The sequence below is a fragment of the Xyrauchen texanus genome, chromosome 29, assembly GCF_025860055.1.
Source record: "Xyrauchen texanus isolate HMW12.3.18 chromosome 29, RBS_HiC_50CHRs, whole genome shotgun sequence".
NCBI lineage: Eukaryota > Metazoa > Chordata > Actinopteri > Cypriniformes > Catostomidae > Xyrauchen > Xyrauchen texanus.
Window position 1 is genome coordinate 26,242,175 of NC_068304.1, and position 21,909 is coordinate 26,264,083.

A 21,909-nucleotide genomic window follows, 5' to 3' on the forward strand; every position below is an offset into this window, starting at 1 on the left:
TTATTGTGAAAATCGAAGTGTTTGTTCAGAGTTTTATGTTTTCATCAAAACGTGCATTGTTCTCACAGTCACTTGAATAAGATCACATGCTCTCTCTCCCTCTATCACACACACACACAGAGAGGGAGACATGCAAAGCAAAGTTTTAAAATTAAACTGATATGCTAGGTTTAAATGGCAAATGAACACATAATTTATGACATGTATCCATGTATGACAACAGCGAGCGCTTCAATATGAAAACAGGCAAATCCCAGGCATTTTAGGTGAATTTAAAATCCCGGTTTGACATTTTAAAGACCATCTGAGGCAAATGGATATATTATTACCTCAAAACAAGCTAATATTACAGATTTTCATTCTTACATTACAACTTGTGGACAGTTTTGATGCTTTCTTTGGTGATCGTTGTGCTGTACTGATAGGCTGAACACCTGGGCAGATAAATGCGCTGACATCGCGATCCGTGTATATCTTCTCCAACGAATATTCATAACAAGCTAATTGAACATTAAACATGATTGTCACTAGAGGGTGAAATGCAACTGTCCTATCAGAAGGTTTTTTCGTGCTTCATTAGTCATTGATGCTATGGCAGTTTGGGCATACCAACATGGCCGCTCAAACACTTCCGGTGGCTTCACATCCTTCTAGCAGTTTAACATTGCATCAGCGATCCAGTTTTATACTGTATATATATCAGAGGTGTTCACCCAAAAAAGGTTGAGAACCGCCGGTCTAGAATAATGTTAGTCCAATTGGGCATCGGTTTGAACAGTTGTTGTTGTGGCTAAGTGGCCATTTACATATAAATCATTGCTTGATTTTCCACAATATTTCACTGGCTAGGTTTACTAATGGGATTCTGTGCTATGAAAAAATTTGTATATTTAAAATGTATGTAATCCAATGATTTATTACTATTTTCATATTTTTAGACCAATAATATGTCCAAACAATCAGAAGTTCAGACAGCTCAGAGGTGAATGATTTTACTTGCTGACAATACTTCTTAAGCAATTTTATTTGTTAAAACAAACTACTGTCTTCTCAAGTAAAGGAAATAAAGTAGACATTTTTTTTAATGTGTTTAGTTTTGAGTGTTTCCATAACCATTTTACTATAATTTATTAAAAACACCATCTAGTCTTTAATGCCTGCATTACATAAGATACATGCAATACAAACTATACATACAATATTTTCAGGGGCAAATTTTAAAATAATTTTACAGAACAAACTTTTGTTTTTTATCAGGAATAATAAGCAAACCAGGAAATTATATAATTCATTAAAACACACATAACAAGCAAGTCACCAGATTATCCAAAGTGCATGCTGTAAAAACACAAAGAACTGATGACAATATTCATTTTATCGGCACATCTCAGTAGTATTTAAACTGAGGAAAAGAACAATGGTGCCATGCTGTAGAAAAAAATACACAAACTAGACCTCTAGCATTTAACATTAAAAGAGGTGGAATGATGATTCATCTGTTAGAAACTCTGTAAAGTGTGTTTTGTTTTAATTGATTTAAAGAAGAGATACAATAATTGACATGTATAGTTTTCATTTGGATGTTTAAATGGTCTCATAATATGGGACAGAAAGATTGGTTTAGTTGTAAATTTAAAACAACTGCAACGTACATATCTTTAATCTGATAAGAAGCACAAAAGAAACAAACCAAGTTTCCTCTTGCTGCACATTATTGGCTAGTCTAGTGAACTATAATGCCTAGAGGCTCTCTTCAGAATAGTCCAGAGGCCAGTGTTGACAGGAAGCAGAGCCTTTGTGTGATGACCCACTCTGCACAGCCCATGACTGACACTAAACACTAGGTCTAGTGCTGCTGCAAAGGCCCTATGGAGCAAGAGCATGCTGGATTGAGCCAAAAAAATAACGAAGTTACGCTTATGTTCGAGCTCAAGTGATAGGGCTATGTCCTGCTAACACAAAACAAACACAGCATTCCAACATTTATCTGGAAACAATGTCCTATTACCTCTGGTTTAGAGAATGTGGCTGTGATTAAAGGGAGTATTTCTGGAACTTGAGGACAAAAAGGATGAAGAAAAAAAGACCAAATTGCTACAGTAGATATCACATGAAAAAGGTCTGTTTTAAAAGGTTTTGAGCAATCCTAGTGCTTGATTGGCTTATGAAGAATGGATGAGTGTTGTCTCTATTGAGTGTGTGATTTTGATATAACTTGTTCCATGCTGATCCTTGCAAAAGTCCCAAACAGGGAGTGATGTATGGAGATGGAATTTTGATGGAAGCTTAGATGGCTTAGATGGTAATTCATGCTAGTCCAAGTTGGCTTCTGCTGGTAAGTCTTGGTGTTGCCTTGGTAGACCATCATGGTCTTCCGATGAAGCTGACTGACCAAGGGAGACTTGCTGGTTAAGCTAGTTTAGCCTGGTGAGGACAAAAGCTTGCCACCTTGGTCTCACAGAAACATGTTATTATACCAAGTCTACATTTTTGTGAAAACAAATTTGATGTGACATTTTGTGTGAATTGCAACAGATAATGGGTGAAATACTAAAACACTAGAGGCTCTACAACAAAGGCATTTTTTTGTCTTTCACACAAAACATGAGTAGAAGGGCAGTTGATCACTTCATAAACACATACTTTTTGCCCTGTTTCCCACACAATGCTATCTTACGATGTCAAAACACTTTTACTATAGTGTATGACTTGTAAGGCATTTTAACATTTACATTACATAACTATTAACATTTACAAGCTTGTTCAGTGGCAATTATATTGCACAGTAGCTTTAATGATATAACATTGCATTAGAACTAGGGTACAAGTCCTGAAGAGCACGCAAGTTGACACGCGAGACTAAAGTGTCATAGAAGCACCGTAAAATGACATGGTTGCTTCAGCAATTGTATTTTTCATCTCTTATTTGCTTATTCAGCCACTATCGGTTAGGTTTAGGGTAGAGAGGTAGGTTCTGTAGGTTTAAAATTCAACAGAGCATTAACCTTTAAAAACGTATTCTGTTCTGTAACTAGCTTTTTGCACCACTCAGAGGACATTTGTTACCTTGGAACTGCCACGATACATGATCAGTGAATTTGGAAACAGTAGGTTGACTTTTCTTGAGCTAAACTTGAACTTGCTTAGTAAAATATGAAGCAATGCCCCCAGTGGCCAAAGCGGGAAGTGTTTTAAAAAAAACAAGGTCCATTTGAGCTCCATTTTCTTGGTGACATGCCCACAGAGGTGAACCAAAAGAGAGTTGTACTTAGCTGTAAATTATATAATACAGTTAAGAGTAATAGATTTTTCGTTAACTGTACCCTCAAACACTAACCCTAAGCCTAACTGTCAGCGGGGTAAAAATGTATTGTTAGATGGAAAATGGAACCTCAGAATCGTGCATGTCAATAATTATGCAAACGCAATTACTTCCTAGCTTCAATGCAGGATAAGAACGAATGTCAGGGTACTGGAACATTCGAAAGCAACATGCCAACTTACGGGCTGTTTAAAGTCAAGTGCAAAAGAACTGATGCATGTAGAATGATGTATTCTCGAGACTCACTTAAACCATGCACTAAAGCAATGTGCCCTGCTCAGGCATTTCATTCAAAAATCTGATAAAATTTGTGAAATGTGAAAATTTGTGTTAAGTACGCTTTCATGTAGCTACATGCAAATAAAATGTTTTATTTAGTTATATTGTCTAAGTGGAGCAGCCTGATTGAGCTCAGACTTTGAATATGGGAATCATGTATAGAGCACTGGCACTTATTTATGTGACTGCACAACAACTTTTGAAGTTAACTTTAACCATTTATGTCTGGTAACAGATAGGGCAACATAGAGCATACTGATATTTTGATGGTCCAACAGAAGTAATTTTCTTAATAAAATAATCTTCATTTTGTAACTGTCCCATCAGTTTCCTCATATTTAACACCCTGTGCTACAGCACCATCCAATTCCTCCAAACAAAATTACAAATTAAGGCTTCTCCAAGCATAGTATCGTATTAGCCTCCATTTCTTTTGTCCATATTGGCTCCAGATGGCATAAACTTTCACCTCATTTATGCTGACAGCTCAGGGCTGAGGTTGTCTGGTCGTCTGTGTCCCAGATGAGGGAATCATGTGGCCCATGAGATTGCAGCACTGTGCTCCTTTGCCTTCATGCGCAGGCTGGCGATGCTGGAGGATTTGCGATCTGGTTCAACGTTGAGGTCAAAGCCATTCACGGTTCCACCCACTTCAGGGTTGCCAAAAAGGCTGCCCAAGTGTGTTTGTCCCATGTTCCCACCTGGACTGGGCATACCCAGGAAATCAGACACGCCACTTGCAGAGTGAGGGTGAGGGGTCATGCAGGATGCTACAGTGTCACAGGATACAACACAACCAGGCACTGGTGAGGCTGCACTGCTGCCACTTAGCCATGACGGATTCTGAATCTAGAACGAAAATCATTGTTGAAGCACATCTAGTGTTTTGAACAACGAACAACATAAAAATATGTTGGCTTTAAAATAGTAACGTGATTCTATGAGACCAGTGTGCAGTCATCATAGGCATAGCAGTAGAGTACAGTATAAAGTTACATTTGAGAATTAATTGTTTATCTGAGATGGATATTTTGATCTGGTTCATGAAAATAGTTCTTAAAAAAAATTGTTTACTCATTAGCATTAGTTTTACTATTCTTACTTGTTTTAAGTTACAGTTACTCTCTAAATCTTAATATTATCATTAATAAAAACATTTAAGTTGTCCCAATTAAACAGTATATGAAATGTCATATTTTGGAATCATAATATAAACATGCTTTAAATTTTGACTTTGAGTACTACTAACTCAAAATTATCAGGCACACAATTGCAGCTGTGCAAAATACCTATAAGCCCTTGCACTTCAATAAATGATGTATGTTTGTCCAAAACAAGGCAACTTATGTAGTTTAATTATAATTCTTATTCAAAAATGTATATAGTTTTAATTCTTATTACTATTGTTGTTATTTTGTTGTAGTTGGTTGATAGTTGTGATTTGTTTGAAGTTAAGATTAGGGTGATTAGTGTTACCTCTAGTGAACTTGGAGCCTGTTAAATTCAAGCCATTGTATTTTCATTCAATTGCATTCAATTATATTTTACAAAAGTGCACATTTATGTGCACAAAGAGATATGGAGTAGAATCCAGTGTGCCATATTGCATTAAACTCCATTTAAATATTTAAATAAAAACAATGATTTGTATGTAGTTTAATCAGAGATGAGTTCAGTTTACTTGTAACTAGTTAACATTACTTAAAAACATAGTTCAGTTTACTTGAGCCAAATAGGTATGTTTACTAAAAAGCATGCAAAGCATATTGCCTTGAAATATCTCAGTAAGTTCAGCTAATTAGATTTCATAGTGTACAGTTCCACACTTAGTCAAGTAGTATCTTTGCCTTTATACTGAAACAATAAATCTGTGGTTGGTAATGTTTATAGGTTCCCCTGAGTCTGATCTTTTGACCTTTTACCTGTGCATAATTTTCTGGTCGTGTAAGAAGAGGCAACTCGTAAGCCGCTGAGAAGTGTGTCCGAACTTGCTGCATCTGACCAAAGCGTTCTCTTTTTCTCCATTTTGCCCGACGATTCTGAAACCACACCTGCAGAAAATGGAAAACACGGTCATCCCACCAAATATCTGGAAATATCTGTGTGCAAAAGGCCAAGATTTAGAGGGGATACAATAGAAGCACTGTATCGTAAACACAAAGTATTGTTTACTGTATTCATTCTGTTTCTACATTAGTATTAGATGTACAAATTATTGAAAATGTTATACTTTGCCCAATATAACTAAAATCTTTCTACCAAGACCTGGATCCCTCCTGTAGTGACTATTGAGAGACGGAGCATATGCAAAGCCAGTGGCGGTCTTAACATAGAGGCATAGGTAGGCGGCTGCTTGAGGCCCCCTACCAGCGGTCGAAGTAGGGGGGCCCCCAACCAACCTAAAACAAATAATAAGAAATAATCAAATAAAAGGCCCCTTATCATCATGAACACTTCAAAAGCATAGTACATTTTATTAACATTCTTAAGAAATACATTGAAACGTTGAAGTACTGGTTAAAATGTCCAGTTCATGGTTATCTGTCCCTACACATACACCCCCTATTTTCACAATGAAATGGACTAGTCCGTAACGGTGCGCGCCGCGAAAGATAAACACACAGTGACAGGAGGACAGGGATGTACACAAACAGAGACGAAACAAGACGAGTCTAAACACGAAAATGAAAAGAAGTTACCCAAGTGGCACAATTAAAAGAAAAAAGTGAAAAGACGCTGATAAGTATTTGGCAACGCTGCCAAAGATGACATACTTTTTTACGGCTAACGTTACTGATACAGACAGGAATAAAAATGTCCAGCGAGTTGAACATGCCGCTATAGCAGCAGCTAGCTGTGAAGTGGTGCTAGGTGAGGATAACGTCAACCAAGAAATTGAAGAGGACATCGCGTTGTTGCCGCCCGCCGTCACCAACAGTGTTATCGAGGTTGACACTGAGGAAGAGTTGTCCAGTGATGGCCATTTTGACAGCGATGAGGAGGCTTTGGTGAGTCAACCTGTGAAATTTACGGTAAAACATTTTTTTTTTTACTAACGTAATTGTAGTAGCCCTATGATTCTACAGCATGTGATCCATCATATGTTGTGATAACGTTAACCTGAAGAATTTGTAAAACATTGTGCACAATGAAGTTTTGAACTTTCAAACACACACACAGACATCAAGATTCAGCATAATGAATCATTATCAACAACTGTGATGATATAAGTGCAGTGCATGATGGGAGCCATCAATCAAAACTCATCAATATCTCCCAGCATACATTGCAGCATGAATAAATTATGCTGAATTGCCTAAAGGTGATGATACACAGGGCAACTTTTTGAGCAATGTTGCTTGGGCACTTTCCCATTGAAAATGGGCAATACATTTCTATCTGGATATTTTACATCGGTCGTAGGCCCTGTGTCTCATCTGGTTGCCTGTTGACGGCAACATTGCTCAAAAAGTTGCCCTGTGTATCATCACCTTTAGTATTTTCTTTTATTATTATTATTATCTGCTTTTATTTTTGCTGTTGTTATTGTTGCAACTTTTTAGTAGCTTGTTTTGTGATGTTCAGAGTTTTATCTGATTATTCTGTTGATTGTCACCGTTGTTGAGATTCATATGCTGATTCTTGATGTCTGTGTTGGTCTACATCATACTGTAGTTCAAAACCATTATTGTACACCATGTGTTTTTAAAGTTCTTCAGATTACCTGTTTGTCACTGCTAGCTCGCATGCGGTAGGTTCACAGAGCTTTAATACTCAAAAACGTGAAATATTAATTCGTATTAAGCATTCCTCTCTGTAGATCATTGAATCAGGCCACTACATAATGATTATGTCATCATCAATAAATAGCCAACAACACCTGATCACATTTTCTCTCGGATTTTCATGCCATAACGAATGTGTTTTATAATCAGCCAGAGAAAATCTTTTTGTAAGTCTCACAGTTATTTTTTACTTTTTTTTTTTTTTTTTACAGTGTAGTAATAGCCCAAGCCCTAGCTGTGCTAATCCTGCTGCCACCGACCAAAGCACTGTAGGCTTGCTACGGGCCGTAGATTAGCTTTACCTGCCTATCCACCATTCAGTCTGTAAACTTTTTTGGCGGGGGGGCCCATACATACCTTCGCCTTGGGCCCCCAATTTGCTAAATCCGCCACTGTGCGAAGCCATAAATCATGAGGCACATGAAAGCCCTGCTACGGCTCTTCACGCTGACGTCCACACTGTACTATTTATGTATGGATTTGAACTCTCCCCTGCCAGCTCAGGTTGGATCTGTGCACTTTGATAGCTTTTCCTCTGTCTCCACTCAGCCAGCAGGTCCAGCCTTGCTCATGTCTGGAGCAGGTCCACCTCATCAATCACAATGAGGCCAGCTCTGATCCACTGTTAGCACATCATGACACAAACCAACAACCCCAAACCACAGCTGAGTGCATTTGAGTGCTCTCAAACCACTACAGATGTTTTGATTGTGTATGACTTGTCGAAAATGGAGATTTGACACATACAAACATGCACACATATAAGCCGCATTCTATGACCAAAACCTAGGTGTGTTAAATGGCTTTCTCTTAATCCGTTACAGTGTACAGAACACGGACACATTTACATGATGTTTCAGAATGCTACTTTTTGCAAAAACTATAGAAGAAGCAGTTTTCTTAAGTGTGTGTAAGCGTGTTACACAATGAAAACTATATATTGAATTAAAGAAATAGAAGCCTCAGTGAATTCAAATGATGTTGACACCGCAAACTAACAAGAATATGCTTCTAACCACAGATGGAGAGCTGTAGTTCCAACCACACAAATTTACGATGCTATTTGCGAATGTTTGTTGGAACTGTAGTTCCCTATCTGTCACTCACTCGACGTTGTGTCGATGAAGTGACACTAGGGGTCACTCTTGGGAACCCAGAGACACCTCTGAGCTTTTGATAAAAAGGCCAATGATGAGTTGTATTTGCATGCCACTCCCCCGAAAATACGGGTATAAAGGAGCTGGGGTGCGAACCGCGCATTCAGATTTTCTCTTCGGAGCCAAGCGGTTGATGTTCATTGAGCTGACTTCCCACGGCTTCCCATTCATCTCTGCTGGATTTCTGAAGGCTCATTACAGCGGCTTCACCCCCCTCTGCACTGGTGCACTGCAGAGATCGCCCCTGGGTGCTTCGGCAGAACAAACTGAAAGAGTATCTTTTTAAAGATGCCTTTTCATTGTGTGTTATTACTGGTTGCCGTCGTTTGCCCCGATCGGGCTTCCGGATGAGTGCACCGGCTCGTCTCAGGGCGAATACAACCTCTTGTTTGGGGCATGCGAAGTTGATGAGCTCTCGTCCAGTCAGACGCGGAAGCCTCGGCTGGGCTTCCCCCCTCGGGGGTGGTCGCCCAGTCACAGGCTGACGGACATAAATTCCAAGGCAGCCGCAAGTGTCGGGCTAGAGTGGAACCCTCCGCTCTCCCTTGAACCCTCATGGCTCGATGACTGGATCCTGGGCCCGCTGCGCCGCTCACAGCCACGCCCCACCCCAGTTCCTTTCTTCCCGGAAGTGCACGAGGAGCCGACAAGTTCGAGGGAGGCATCTTTTACTGCCCGGTCCCGATCTTTCAGCTCCCCTGCCCTCACTACCCTCGATGGTGGGTCGGACAAGGGGTACTCTCAATGCCCGCAGTGGATAAGGTGCTCGCAGTGCACCTATGCCATGTGTTGACCCCACCGCAGGAAGCAGACCCCTCCCTTCTCACGGCTGGCCGCCAAGTAGAAGACTTCGAAGCGCCCCTGAGACGGGCGACCCAGGGACGAGGAGACCCACTGTTCTAGTTTTTATAGGAATCAACCTACAAATGACCTTTTTATAGTTGTCTCTGGATATTAAAGCTGAAGAATGTCTTGAAGAACCTTTTTTTGACGAATGTCCCCCTACTTCATTCCCTTACCTCAAAATGGTTATCAGGAGTGGATCATTGATAAGTATTACAAACTTGATCGTTATGAAATCTTATTTACATGAGGAGGACCACATATGCATCTAAAAGGTAAACAATAGAGCGCTTTGTGCTTCTCCACCACCACCACCACAATAAGTCTTGAATCATCCATTGAATTTACAGATGTCATGGTCTGCCACGTGCATGTGTTTACAAGTGAAAGCAAACTCGGCTGTGACTGGTTATTTCTGAAGCCTTTAGATTTGTAACCACCCCAAACTCACACCAATGTTTGAGCCAAATTATAAATTATGGGCTGGGTGGGAAGCTTTAGCAAACAGAGAAAAATTTTGATAACACCAAAGTCACAGCGTTTACACTTTCAGGGAAATTATCCTACAAATGGCATATTTTTAGACATCTCTTCAACTTTAACTTGCAGTGATTTATAGAGTGATCTATATAATTAACAAACTGTGATTTCACAAAAATTCCTCTAACTGACAATAAAGATTTCTTCCTCAATCTGATCATGAAATTTCCAGTTTATTTTCAGTTTATTTCATTGCTTTTTTTTTATTCTATAAAAGGTCAGGTATGATTATTCTATGCAAGACATCCTCTATCAGTGTCATTTACTGTATGCGCCAATGCTCTAAACATAAGTTTCTATCAGAGTGTGTCAAAAGAGAATGTACTGTTTGTTCAAAGTGAGAGTGAGCATGAAAGAGCGACAGCCAGGACTATACAACAGCGCTGGGAAAGAAAACGGGAGGGGCTCATCTCAATTGCGTATGTCAGTAGGTATGTTTTTGAAAAATGGGTAAAACCCTGTAGTCACTCAACAGAGTCTGCACTGTGTTGTCAGCCTAGAGGTAATTGGACTCATGTGTGTGGGATAGTTGGTTCTGTTTGGTCTCAGAATGAACGCAGTTATTTCACTGTACCTTCAAAACATGGCCAGGTTCCTGACAATGCCTCATTCTATATGTGGACATTGTCCATGGCATCTTAAACTGTTTTTTCTTCCCTGCCAAAGAACATTGATGTGCAGCATACATTTCTCACTGACTCTTCTTAACATCCTTAAACACTGTGGTGTGGAGAGAGACACTAAACTTGGATGAGAAGTTTGGGAAAACTGATGTGAGGATGGAGACCTGTGTTTTAAAACAGGCTAGACAGAAATGAGAGCATGAAAATAGTTTATATAGTTTAATAATTAATAAAATAGTTTAATAATTATCAAAATGACATGAAGGTCGAACTGACTTATACTTGTATAAGTGTTTTAATAAATATTCTGGGTTATTTACAACGTAAAAGTGCTGCAAATAATTTTTTGAATTCCACATATAAAATACCCCATTACCTGACAGATATCACTGAAATAAGTTGGTGTCTTGAGATATACCTGTCCCTGTGACAAAGGCGCTGTCTAATTTAGTCTAATTATGTGGCTAAATCTGGCTAAAGTTAGCAAACAGCTAACCGTTAGCTAACCATACACAGAACAGAGAACCATGCCGGTGAAATGTGAAAATTTAGTGATGTGGCAACTCACGATTGGTCACTTGATCAGTCAGCCCTTTCTAATTCTGTTTTAGAGTTCTACGATGGAAAACTGTAACAGTGCAAAAGAGCTTGAATTGGTACGCAATGGGATGGTTCCGATAAGGTGCCGTCACACTCGCTAAATTTTCCAGTAATTTTCAGGTGTTAGAATCATTAACATAATCACCGGCCAGGCAGAGGGAGACAGAGCACGCATTAGCGTCTCTCAGTAGGAGGTGTTAATCACTTGACTGTTGAGATTCCCTGCTGAGTTAATGACTTCAAAGGCTGAAAAAAAACATCTGTTTTGTTTGAAACATCATTCTGTCACTGAGGCGGGTCCTTGAGCTTCTTCTTTTACTGATGAATGGACAAGACATCAAGCTAAAGTACAAGCAAGTACTCAGATTCTATCACCAAGCTTGTTTCTTGCACTAAAATGAGCCTCAACAGTCTGTTTTTATTGGATGCATTTCTTTACTCACTGAAAACAGCATGTGGACATACGTTCTACAACAAGCCTCGATTGGATAAATAAACAATAATACACTTTCACAAGGAAACGTTACTCCATCTTCACGATAAGTTTTTTGTATTGCGGCAGAAAAGAAACAGTAAGAGAGAGTGAGCTCTGTGAATGTGAGAACAGGTACTTTTCAATGTAGAAATAATACAAAAGCAACTAATAATGGATAAAAATAACAACAACGTAAATTTTCAAGTTTTGGTCCATTTTAAAATATAACCTTGCAAAAGCCGAATTAATCTGCTTTTGGATGAGAAGCTTCTTGCACTTTGGAGTCAACAAGTATGTTTGTATGACATATCTAATATGTAATATCATCACAGACAAACAGATCTTTCCACAAAGTGACTATAAATGTGCAAAACCTTGTATTATTTTATATAACCTAAACATAAGCTTTATATTTGTATACAGCTTTAGATTATATAAATATATTGTAGTCTACATTCATATGACATTATGTATAAATATGCATATCTTACAAGTTTGTACTTTTGTCTTATTTTAGTTCATGGTGCTTTAATATACTTTTGAATGGTTCACTTTCTACAAAATTACACAATTTATTGCAATTTCTTTTTGCTATGCGTTCTCTATGGGACATGTCTGCCTTTAACAAACAACCAAACATAGCAGATGCTGCAGACTCTTGGAGTAATGTTGAAAATTACCTTTATTTTCAAAAGCTTTAGGTTGATTGGCTGTGAAAATGGGGCATGACAATGAATCGTTGAGAAAAGTCAAAGGCAGTCGTTAAGTGTTACACCTTTCCACTGTTTTTAATCAATATGGGTGACAGGCTCACCAGCTAGGAGGGAAATATCAGCAAAAACAGTCACTAAGTGTGATACTCCCTCCCAAATCGAGTTGTTCTAAGTCTGCTAGTCTGGCCCCAGCTTTACAAGAACAGCTTGACCCAATGGAAAACCGGCTATAGATTATGATTTAATTTTCTCATAAAAACATTGGGTGCATAGCTCAGCTGACCAGGCCTACCTGCACTCTTGCTTCTGTGAGATCCGTTCTGAGAGCCAGTTGCTCACGGCCATAGACATCTGGGTAGTGTGTCTTCTGGAAAACCTTCTCTAGCTCCTCCAGCTGGTAACTGGTGAAGGTGGTACGATTCCTTCTCTTCTTGCCTTTGTTGCTCTCGGGTTCACTATTGTTCAGAGGACTGCCAAGCTCAGAGACAGGATGTTCTAGTTGGCCTTTGACCCCAGGGTCTTTAACATTGATGTAACTACCATCCATACCTGTGGGATCGGCAGATTGAGGCAATTCTATATCTGTCAGTCCAGTGCCATCTTTACCTGGGAAGAGACATATTTCCCTGCATTAGTCGTGATATATCACTTTAGCATGTGAATATACAGCAGCTCAGTCATGACATCAATTTGAAGTCACCAATCCCGATGACTATTCTGCATAGATTCTCTCAGGAATTTTTCATGGGTTTTTAGAAGCGGAAAATGTGGGGTTAACATTACATGAAGAGACTTTCCCATTTTGTTCTAAAACGTAAATTACATCAGGGTTAGGGTTATGGTTATGATCACACAGGAACTCGACATGTTGCAACCTAATGTTCCGGTACCCTCACATTGATTTACTGCCAAATGCCATCTCCCTTCACACATCTTTGTATCAATTCAAACATCTTTACCTTTTCCTGTGGCGCTACTGATAGCATGTTGTACCAGCATCCACAAAAATATGGGTTCTGGACACATGGAAACCAATTAATCATGTTCACAGAATCAATGATAAGTGTGATTCAGAGGTTGCATTTTCCCTTTTAAATTACATTTTGATCACTCATAATTAGGTGTGGTGTTTGAGTTTGGGTTAGGGCATATGGTTAATAAATATACATTCCTGATGATTGTATTACATAATTTACAACTACAAAAAATTTGCTTTACAACACATGCTTTCAGAAAAATTATTGTCCCACTTTTTCATGGGCTCCTTTCCATGCAAGTTTGCTCTTTTTGATTCTAGAAATGTGATGATTGGCAAGGTGAATGTTTTTTGTCTTTGCGTAAAGACAAAATATTGAGAAAGAGGCTTTATCTTATCCTGTTTCTCAGTCCATTATAGTAGATATATTCATAACACATCTGAAAACTTAACTAGTGCTGATCATTACATGTCTAGAGTGTGGAGGGAAATCAACATTGAAGCAGCCACAATAACAAAAACACTAATCTACTCCTTATACAAACATTTTTTCACATAAATATGGTCATTCTTAGTTGAAAATATGTTCCCTATTTTAGATGCCTGAATTAGAGACTTGATGAGAGTACAAACATGCATAGACTGTAAGTAAATAATCAAAACATAACTGTATCTCCTTAAACTGTGTGAAAGTAAACTGGGTGTTTGGGGCATTGCAGTCCAAGCTTGAATTTTTCTGCTCATGTTTGGCATATCCTGCTAGATTCTCTGAAGTTTCACAGGATAACTCTATCATCAGTTCCTTTCATTTCTTGCTTTGGTTTGAGTAACACTGGTCTTGGTTTGGATTTCCTTCATAGGCAACACACTGTCATGACGAAATTTTTTAGAATGTCCATTTTGCGAGAAAAGCCCCATAAAAAGATCATAAAAGTAATCCTCTATTTGTGTGCTAGACTGCTGGTTGTATAATGCCTTGTGATCACATTGTGTGAGCAACAGATCTGAAGTCTTTATTTAATGATCATCGTTCCTATCTGCTGTAACAGTCAGATCCTGACCAAACTCATTTAAACAATCAAAGTTTTATAGTGCTTTTTTTGTTTGTCATTTTTTAGAATGCATTATTGTGATTATTGTAATAATTGGTTAGGTTGCTTTAAAGAAAATCTATGTAATGTTACTAATATTATTGTGACTACATTTACATACAGTATGTTAAAAGTTACGAGAAATGACAATTATCATGCAAAAAGTTCCTACGCCTCCCTTATGAGACTGCCATGTCATACATGTAACACAAGGTTTTATTATTATTTTATTTTTTATGTTAAATAGTAAACGCATATAGTGAGGATTTGTTAAGTGCTCGCGGAACTGATGTATATTCAGCTGATTCTTAAATGCTCCACATCTCAAAGACTGCAAGATCATGTAGATTTACACTCTACAATATCAGGAAGATAAGATCTTTCCTCTCTGTACATGCCACACAACTGCTTGTTCAGTCACTTGTCATAACTAGACTGGACTACTGTAACGCTCTCATTGCAGGCCTTCCTGCAAGTGCTGTTAGACCTCTCCAAATGATCCAGAATGCAGCAGCACGTCTGGTCTTTAATGAACCAAAGAGAGTGCATGTTACACCACTCTTTGTCTCTCTCCACTGGCTGCCAGTTCATGCACGTATTAAATTCAAGGCCCTGATGCTGGCATACAAAACAGTCACTGGGTCTGCTCCAGCATACCTAAAAATATTTATGCAGAGCTACGTTCCCACCAGAAGCCTGCGGTCGGCTAAGGAACGTCGCCTTGTCGTACCAAAACAAAGAGGCACCAAAACACTTTCCCGGACTTTCAGTTTCATCATACCACGTTGGTGGAATGACCTTCCCAACTCAATCCGTGAAGCTGACTCACTCTTTATCTTCAAAAAATGGCTAAAAACACATCTTATCCAAAAGCACTTAACCAGTCACTAAAAAAATTTTAAACATTAAAAAAATATATATATATATATATATATATATATATATATATATATATATATATATATATATATATATATACAATTCTTGTTGCACTTAAATCTGTTTTGTATACTATTCTGATGCTAGTGAAACTTTGTAGTATGGCACTTTTCGTACCACTGTCTCCTTAAGATGATTTGCTTATGATTTGCTTTATGATTTTTCCTCTTTTGTAAGTCGCTTTGGATAAAAGCGTCTACCAAATGAATAAATGTAAATGCTGAGATAGTATCGGCAGATCATGTGTAGGTCATAAGTCAAGTTAGAACATATGTTTATTCGTAACCGTAACAAACTTTAAGCCAAGCATTGTTAAACATAGCAAAATATAATCATTTTAAATAGTGACACTGAACATGGATTTGTCCTTGTTTTTTTAAGCTGACCATATTTTGGGCAGCTGGGGTGTAGCTCATTTTTTAAGTGCTACGAAATTACCTGATATCGGTAACAATCCCATGTTACCTAATCTTGCATGGTTAAGCTCATGGTATCATTCTTTAAACCAAATATGGTAAAGTAACAGGTCTAATAGTCAAGATATGCGCCCTTCATTCAGTGCTTCCATTTCATTCAACCATATCTAATACAAAAGCTGAACTTTTGTTACTCCTTAATTACACAAATCTGCAATCTCTTCTCTTTCTGTTTGGGTTCCTCTGTCTTTCCTCTATTCAGCATAACAAACTCTCTGTTTGTTATGCTGAATCTGCCTACCAGCAATGTTTCTAAACAGTGCTATTACATATTTTGCATTTTTAGAGCCATTTTCACATTGACAGCAAAAGTCTGGGTTTGATAATTGTCCAAATGTTTGGATATTTCAGTGATGCTCTGTGTTGCTATTTGTGTGTTGCATATTGAACGCGGAACCTAAACATTGGCATGGAGATAAACATTTCATGAGACAGTTTTCTTCAAAAAAGTTGCAGAAAGAGTTTTTAGAAACATTGCAGAGAGCCGTGTTAACATACAAGTTGTGTGCTTGTGCATGCCTAGTCATTTACAGATAATATGTAACAGCACTCTTTGACAAAGGACCTCTGCCATTTTCCTGCATAGAATTCAACAGTGCCTTGACTTGTGAACAATTGCCTCTATTGTGCAAACGTTACTCACCATTTAGCAGATGCATTTAACCATAATGACTTACAGCACATTCACTTCAGGGACAGTTCCCCTAGTAGAATTGTATTTAATTTTTTTCTCAAGGGCACACTAAGGGGGTCTTAATACCTCTTAAGCTCATGATCATCCACTATCAGGATTCAACCAGTGATCTTTGGGCACCAGCCCAGATTCAGTTTACCACTACTCTACCACCATCAAGCCAATGTCTGCCTTCATGCTCACATACTAACCATAGATAACAATAGTTTTAGAAATATCGAAATGTAAATATTTCCCATTGATTAACAATTAATTAATCTAATAATGTTCAGCTCTTCCTTCACAGATGAAATATTCCATATTAGAGGTATTTCCAAAACCCTCCAGTCTTGCAAACTGTAATCAACTTGGTTTAATAAACCATATGTTTGCAAGCATATTGGGGCATAAACCCTTACCCCAGTGTTTTCCTTTCAGTAAAGTTTTTGGTTACTTGGGGATTTAATATTGATTATGACAATAAATTCACACCAAGACAGATTTTTTAATTGGAGTGCATGTTTACCACTTGTTCACCTGAGAGAATTGGCTCCCTCCTAAAGGATTCGGGTGCCTCTTTGAATTAGCCGAGGTCAGATGTTTACAAGGAGTGGCTATTTAATCACTGCAAGAAACAAGGAGAAAAACATCAAAGTGTAATTTAACTAGCTGTAAAGCAGCAGGGCACCCGTTAGCGTTTCATAGAATATGATAATCTGGGTCAGCTCCAGGTACATTATAAAACAGATGAAAAAATCAGATGATAAAATTGGTGGGGGCATGGAGTTAGTGACTGTCAGAGAGAAATAGGAATTAAGATACAGTATCCATATTATTGAGAGTTTTTGACTCTGATAACATGACATTGACATGTTACTTCATTACATAATTTAATAATATATTAATAATCAAATGAAGAATTTAGGTCTCCAATTATGAAATCTCAAGCAATTTATTGAGTGTTCAATTAACCTTCTAATCTCATTAAAAGTGAGTGAAATTTACAGTATTGGAAGGCAATATTATTGGTGTTATTGTATAGTCATTTTGAATCTGTTCAAAAGCAAAACTTACAGATGTTCCTTTGCAAAGATCAATGCATGCAAGATGCACAGGAATGTGAATTCTGTGGGAAACCTGCACAGCGTTTCCATTAAATCTCAGTTCCTGAGAAAGTACCTCATATATGACTCCCCTATACTGCAGAAGTATAACTGAGCCAGGTTTCTGTCTCCCAGATTACACTTCCAGATGCTTACTATAACTTAAAATAGCTAATCAAGAGTATTTATACATATTTTTTTCATTGCATACATTGAACTGAAAAGTGTTTCACTCATAGCTGAATCTGCATATCAATCAGTACAGAGTCTAGGACATGGTATATTAAAGTACTCACTAATGAATTTGGGTAAGGGATTTTCTGTTTCTGATATTTCTTATTTCAGTCTGTCAGTTATTTCTTCAATGGAAACAGCTAAATTAGACAAAGATACACCACTCTATGTTGAATCCGTTTTTATAGGATTTCTTACGGGAACTGACTCATTACTCGCTATTCTCCAATAAGCATCTCAACTTGAATGTGAAACACGAATGTAACATCAGGAAGTATCCGGGATGCAGCAAGGACAGAATGTTCCAACATCGTTTAATTTCAAAAGTGGTCTGGTCCACAATGTTACACCTAGGAAACCATTTTCTCCATATCCTGAGAAACAGAATTAGCAAACTTTCCTGGAAACAATGTGCCGAATTAGTCATATGTGTATGTCAGGCTCCACAGAGATTGTTTCTCTAGATTTAAAACAAAGTCCTAGTTTAATATCACAATAACTGGTCAATGTTGGTATATTTATACAGGTCATTTTGTAAGGAAAGGTTATGTAAACCAGTCACTGCTTGTCGTTTTAGGGCTCCCAGTGGTACTGAACATTCTGAGCACAAAAGCATGAATGATAACTCTGGGAGTCCATAACACACATCTGCCTCTGAATAATGCCCTACTCCCTAGTAGTGCAAGCCATAAATCACTCTGTCTTTTGGAGAGGCTTCATGCATTGCTGTGGTATTTTACTAAGATCATTAATGTTCCCAATAATGTAACCAAATGTAAACTGTCAGATTACAGCATAATTTTCTTCTTTTGGAAACTGCATTACTACAATAGGATGGAGTAATATTGACTGAAATTCTATGGTCCAGTGCCAATCAGTTCAAGTAACTAGTTACTCAAGTCAGTTCTCATATATAATTAGAATTGTTTTAAAAAAGTTTGTTCCAACAGCTTTGCTTGAAGAGGTGAGCCTGTGTTCCTCAAAGAGCAAACATATCTTCCTCTCCCTATTTCTGTCTGCACAGAGAATAAAATACAGTAGCCCAGCCATACAGTAAATTCTCATCTTATTTATGTTCTCTGGCTGGTCAATCAGACTATGCTGGAGACAAGATTTCACCTTAGACAAACTTTACAGACTACAAATGCACTGCAGAAATGGAACAGGAACAGAATATTCTCCTCAAACTGCAGACATAGAAAAACACTAAGTATAACACTGTTTGTGTATCATCTACATATAAAATATCCATGCAAGGAGTCCTTTGTGATTTTCTACCAAAATATCCATGCACACAGGACTGTGATATTGAGAATATTTGTGATTATAATTTGACAAAATTATAGCAGATTAATAACATATTATTTTCACACATACATGTGTCACTGTGTCCAGTTAGACTGCAATTGTTTATGTATTTTTCACACTGGAAAAGGCTAAAATGTCACCTGAGAGATAGTAGCCTATTAATAAAAAAGCTAAATGTTTTAGGCAAAAAGTAAATATGTTTCAAGCACCTTAATACAGTCAATATCAATTTAAGACCACATGTGTTTAAGTCATTGGCCCACTGACTGCATTGCTATGAAAATCTAAGTAATAAATAAATAAATAAAAACACTGCACTACATTTTCATTTATTCATTTGTCCAAATTCTCTTTTCAGTTTGAAAGGAAATTAAATACAAGAAATATTAAAAGTTTTAGATCCCTGTGCTGAATTCATGAATTCATAAATAGGAAAAAAAACATGAAATCCAACAATGAAAATGACTAAATGTATACTATAGGACAGGAGATATGCGATACATTAAAACTTCTTAATACACATTAAATGCACATAAATCTTAGTCCTAATCTCGATTACTATAGTTTCCGATAAATAGATAAATAATAAGAAAAATATATATTTGTATTTTATTATCGTTATTTTCTGTGGTAGAACACAAACTCGCCAAATTTCACAGACGTTAGTGTGCTTAAACACACCTTAAAAAGTTTATAAGGCAATTAGAAGGCTTTTTATGATTATTATTATTATTATTAATAATAATAATTAATTAATTTGAGAAAGCATGTTTCTAACGACATGCATGTTTGGACGTCATCCCGATTTAAACAGTTGAAATCTTTAACATTGTAATTTTATGAATAGTCTAATTGCCTACTGCAAACTTTTAAACATGATAACCTATTGCAAGATCGCTAACCATATGTCAAAACAATCAACAATTAATAATTTTATTTTCTCTACCTTTCTTTTTAAGTTTTTTTTTCTTAATTATTTTAAGCTTTCGTCCTAAACAAACAAATTAAATGTGTTAAAAAAGATTGCGCAACGAAATTATTTAGTAACGGAAAAAAACTAATTAGCCTACTAAACAATGTATGAAAAAATAACAAAACCTGCTTTAAATTGTCAAATAAATAAAAATAGACATCTGCTACATTTAATGAGACAGTTGGTGTCCATTTTCATTGGCATGGTCAATGGTAAAAAATAAATAAAATCTTTTTTTTTTTTTTTTTTAAAGGCTAAGCGTGGTTAATTTACAACCACAACGATGGATTTTCATGCCAACATTTGTAAGAAGACAATAGTCTGTCTTTTTATTATTATCCTATTATTCTACTTTTATTCTGCTTTGATTGCGGCTTAATGGTTTATGAGACCACTACAGACGCTTTGTTATTTTATTAACATAGACAAACTGCATTCTACAAAGTATGAGGTCACTGTGACAATTATAAATTGCTTTTTCCCTCTGACAAATAACAAGCGAAAATGAGTGTGGATTTGGATAATTGCAGTCTTCAGAAACAGTTTTAAGCGGATTCAGTAAATCCCTAAATTATTTGTTACTGATGATATGCCAATACATGAATATTGATCATTTTTATTCAGCTAATGTTATCCTTCCTCGTAGACAGCGATGCAGTTCTTTACATTAAACAGAAACCTCATAGGCCTATATCTTAAATCTTCAGATGCAACTTAAACAATTGCAAATGCGAGACGTGTGAATAACGTTTAGTCCTCTTCAATTAAAATGTGTCATGTGAATTATTATAAGCAAAACCCTCAGATGATTTGTAGGCCTACTTCTAGAAGTGACTGTAGCCTATTTAATGATTCTCTAAAGCTTTTGACAGCTATTCCGAGAGTATTTCTGTATACTGTGTTGTCTAAAAGAACGTTTAAATAGTACATCCACTGATTCCTAGGCCTCCTTTGAACCCCAACCTTAAGTTCTGACGCGGGACAACTACAATTTTATGGTGGCATGCTAAACGTAAGGGTGTGAGTTTAAAAAAGAGTTACTGGCTAAAGTTTTTAAGCACATTTGGGTGAAACAAAAACAAAAAAACGGCAATGCAAGAGACGCCTCACTCACCATAGCAAGAAATGAGTGCGCCGTCCTGGTGAAGTTTGCCCTCTTCGGGGGGAGTTTTGCATGTGGGTCTCTGCATAAAAACGTGGTACTTATAAGCGCTCTCGGGCGTGCTATCGTCCAGCGACAGGCACTCCTGTTGGTAAGGGCTCCTCGGCCTTTCCCCGAAAGCTTGACCTTTGCCTGGCAAAAAAGTGGGACTATATTTCAAGTCACTCGGCTGGAATGTGCTGTAAGGATTGGCCTGCTGGATTCTTCCATACCCCGGTGAAGGTGAATAATATGAATCCATGGATGTCATATCGCAGTATGAGACGCACGTATCTGCGTTCATAACGAGAGAGAGAGAGAGAGAGAAAAAAAAAACCACAGACGCAAAAATACCCAAACCTTTTTTTTAATCTAAACGCCACCCTCACGAGTCTCCTCTCTTTCAGATACGGCCATGCACTCACATGGACTTCTCACACACCCACAGCAAGGCGACAGCTGGAGTTAGTTAAAATGATTCAGATGTTTTCCAGAGACTAGGCAAAGCAAATCAAATGTTAAAAAGCCTCTTTAAGGTTAACGGGGAGAGAAGTGCCTGGACGGTCGGAGGATGTTGATGTTGCCATGCTGTCGGTGGTCCCGTCATGATAAGAGGTCAGGCGGTTGAGCACAGGAGGGGATACGATGTGTAACCATG

At 37.6% G+C, this 21,909-nt stretch overlaps 1 protein-coding gene across 1 annotated transcript; it reads right to left on the reverse strand.

Annotated features, from left to right (window-relative positions):
* Positions 1-25: 25 nt before the first annotated feature.
* On the reverse strand, positions 26-21,699 carry LOC127623142 (homeobox protein aristaless-like 4). Its single transcript, XM_052097413.1, has 4 exons — positions 21,225-21,699; positions 12,630-12,943; positions 5,524-5,652; positions 26-4,450 (listed from the first exon to the last, which is right to left on the reverse strand). Exons 1-4 carry the CDS (start codon positions 21,553-21,555, stop codon positions 4,133-4,135), a joined length of 1,092 nt encoding a protein of 363 aa, XP_051953373.1. The 5' UTR covers positions 21,556-21,699; the 3' UTR covers positions 26-4,132.
* Positions 21,700-21,909: the final 210 nt, after the last annotated feature.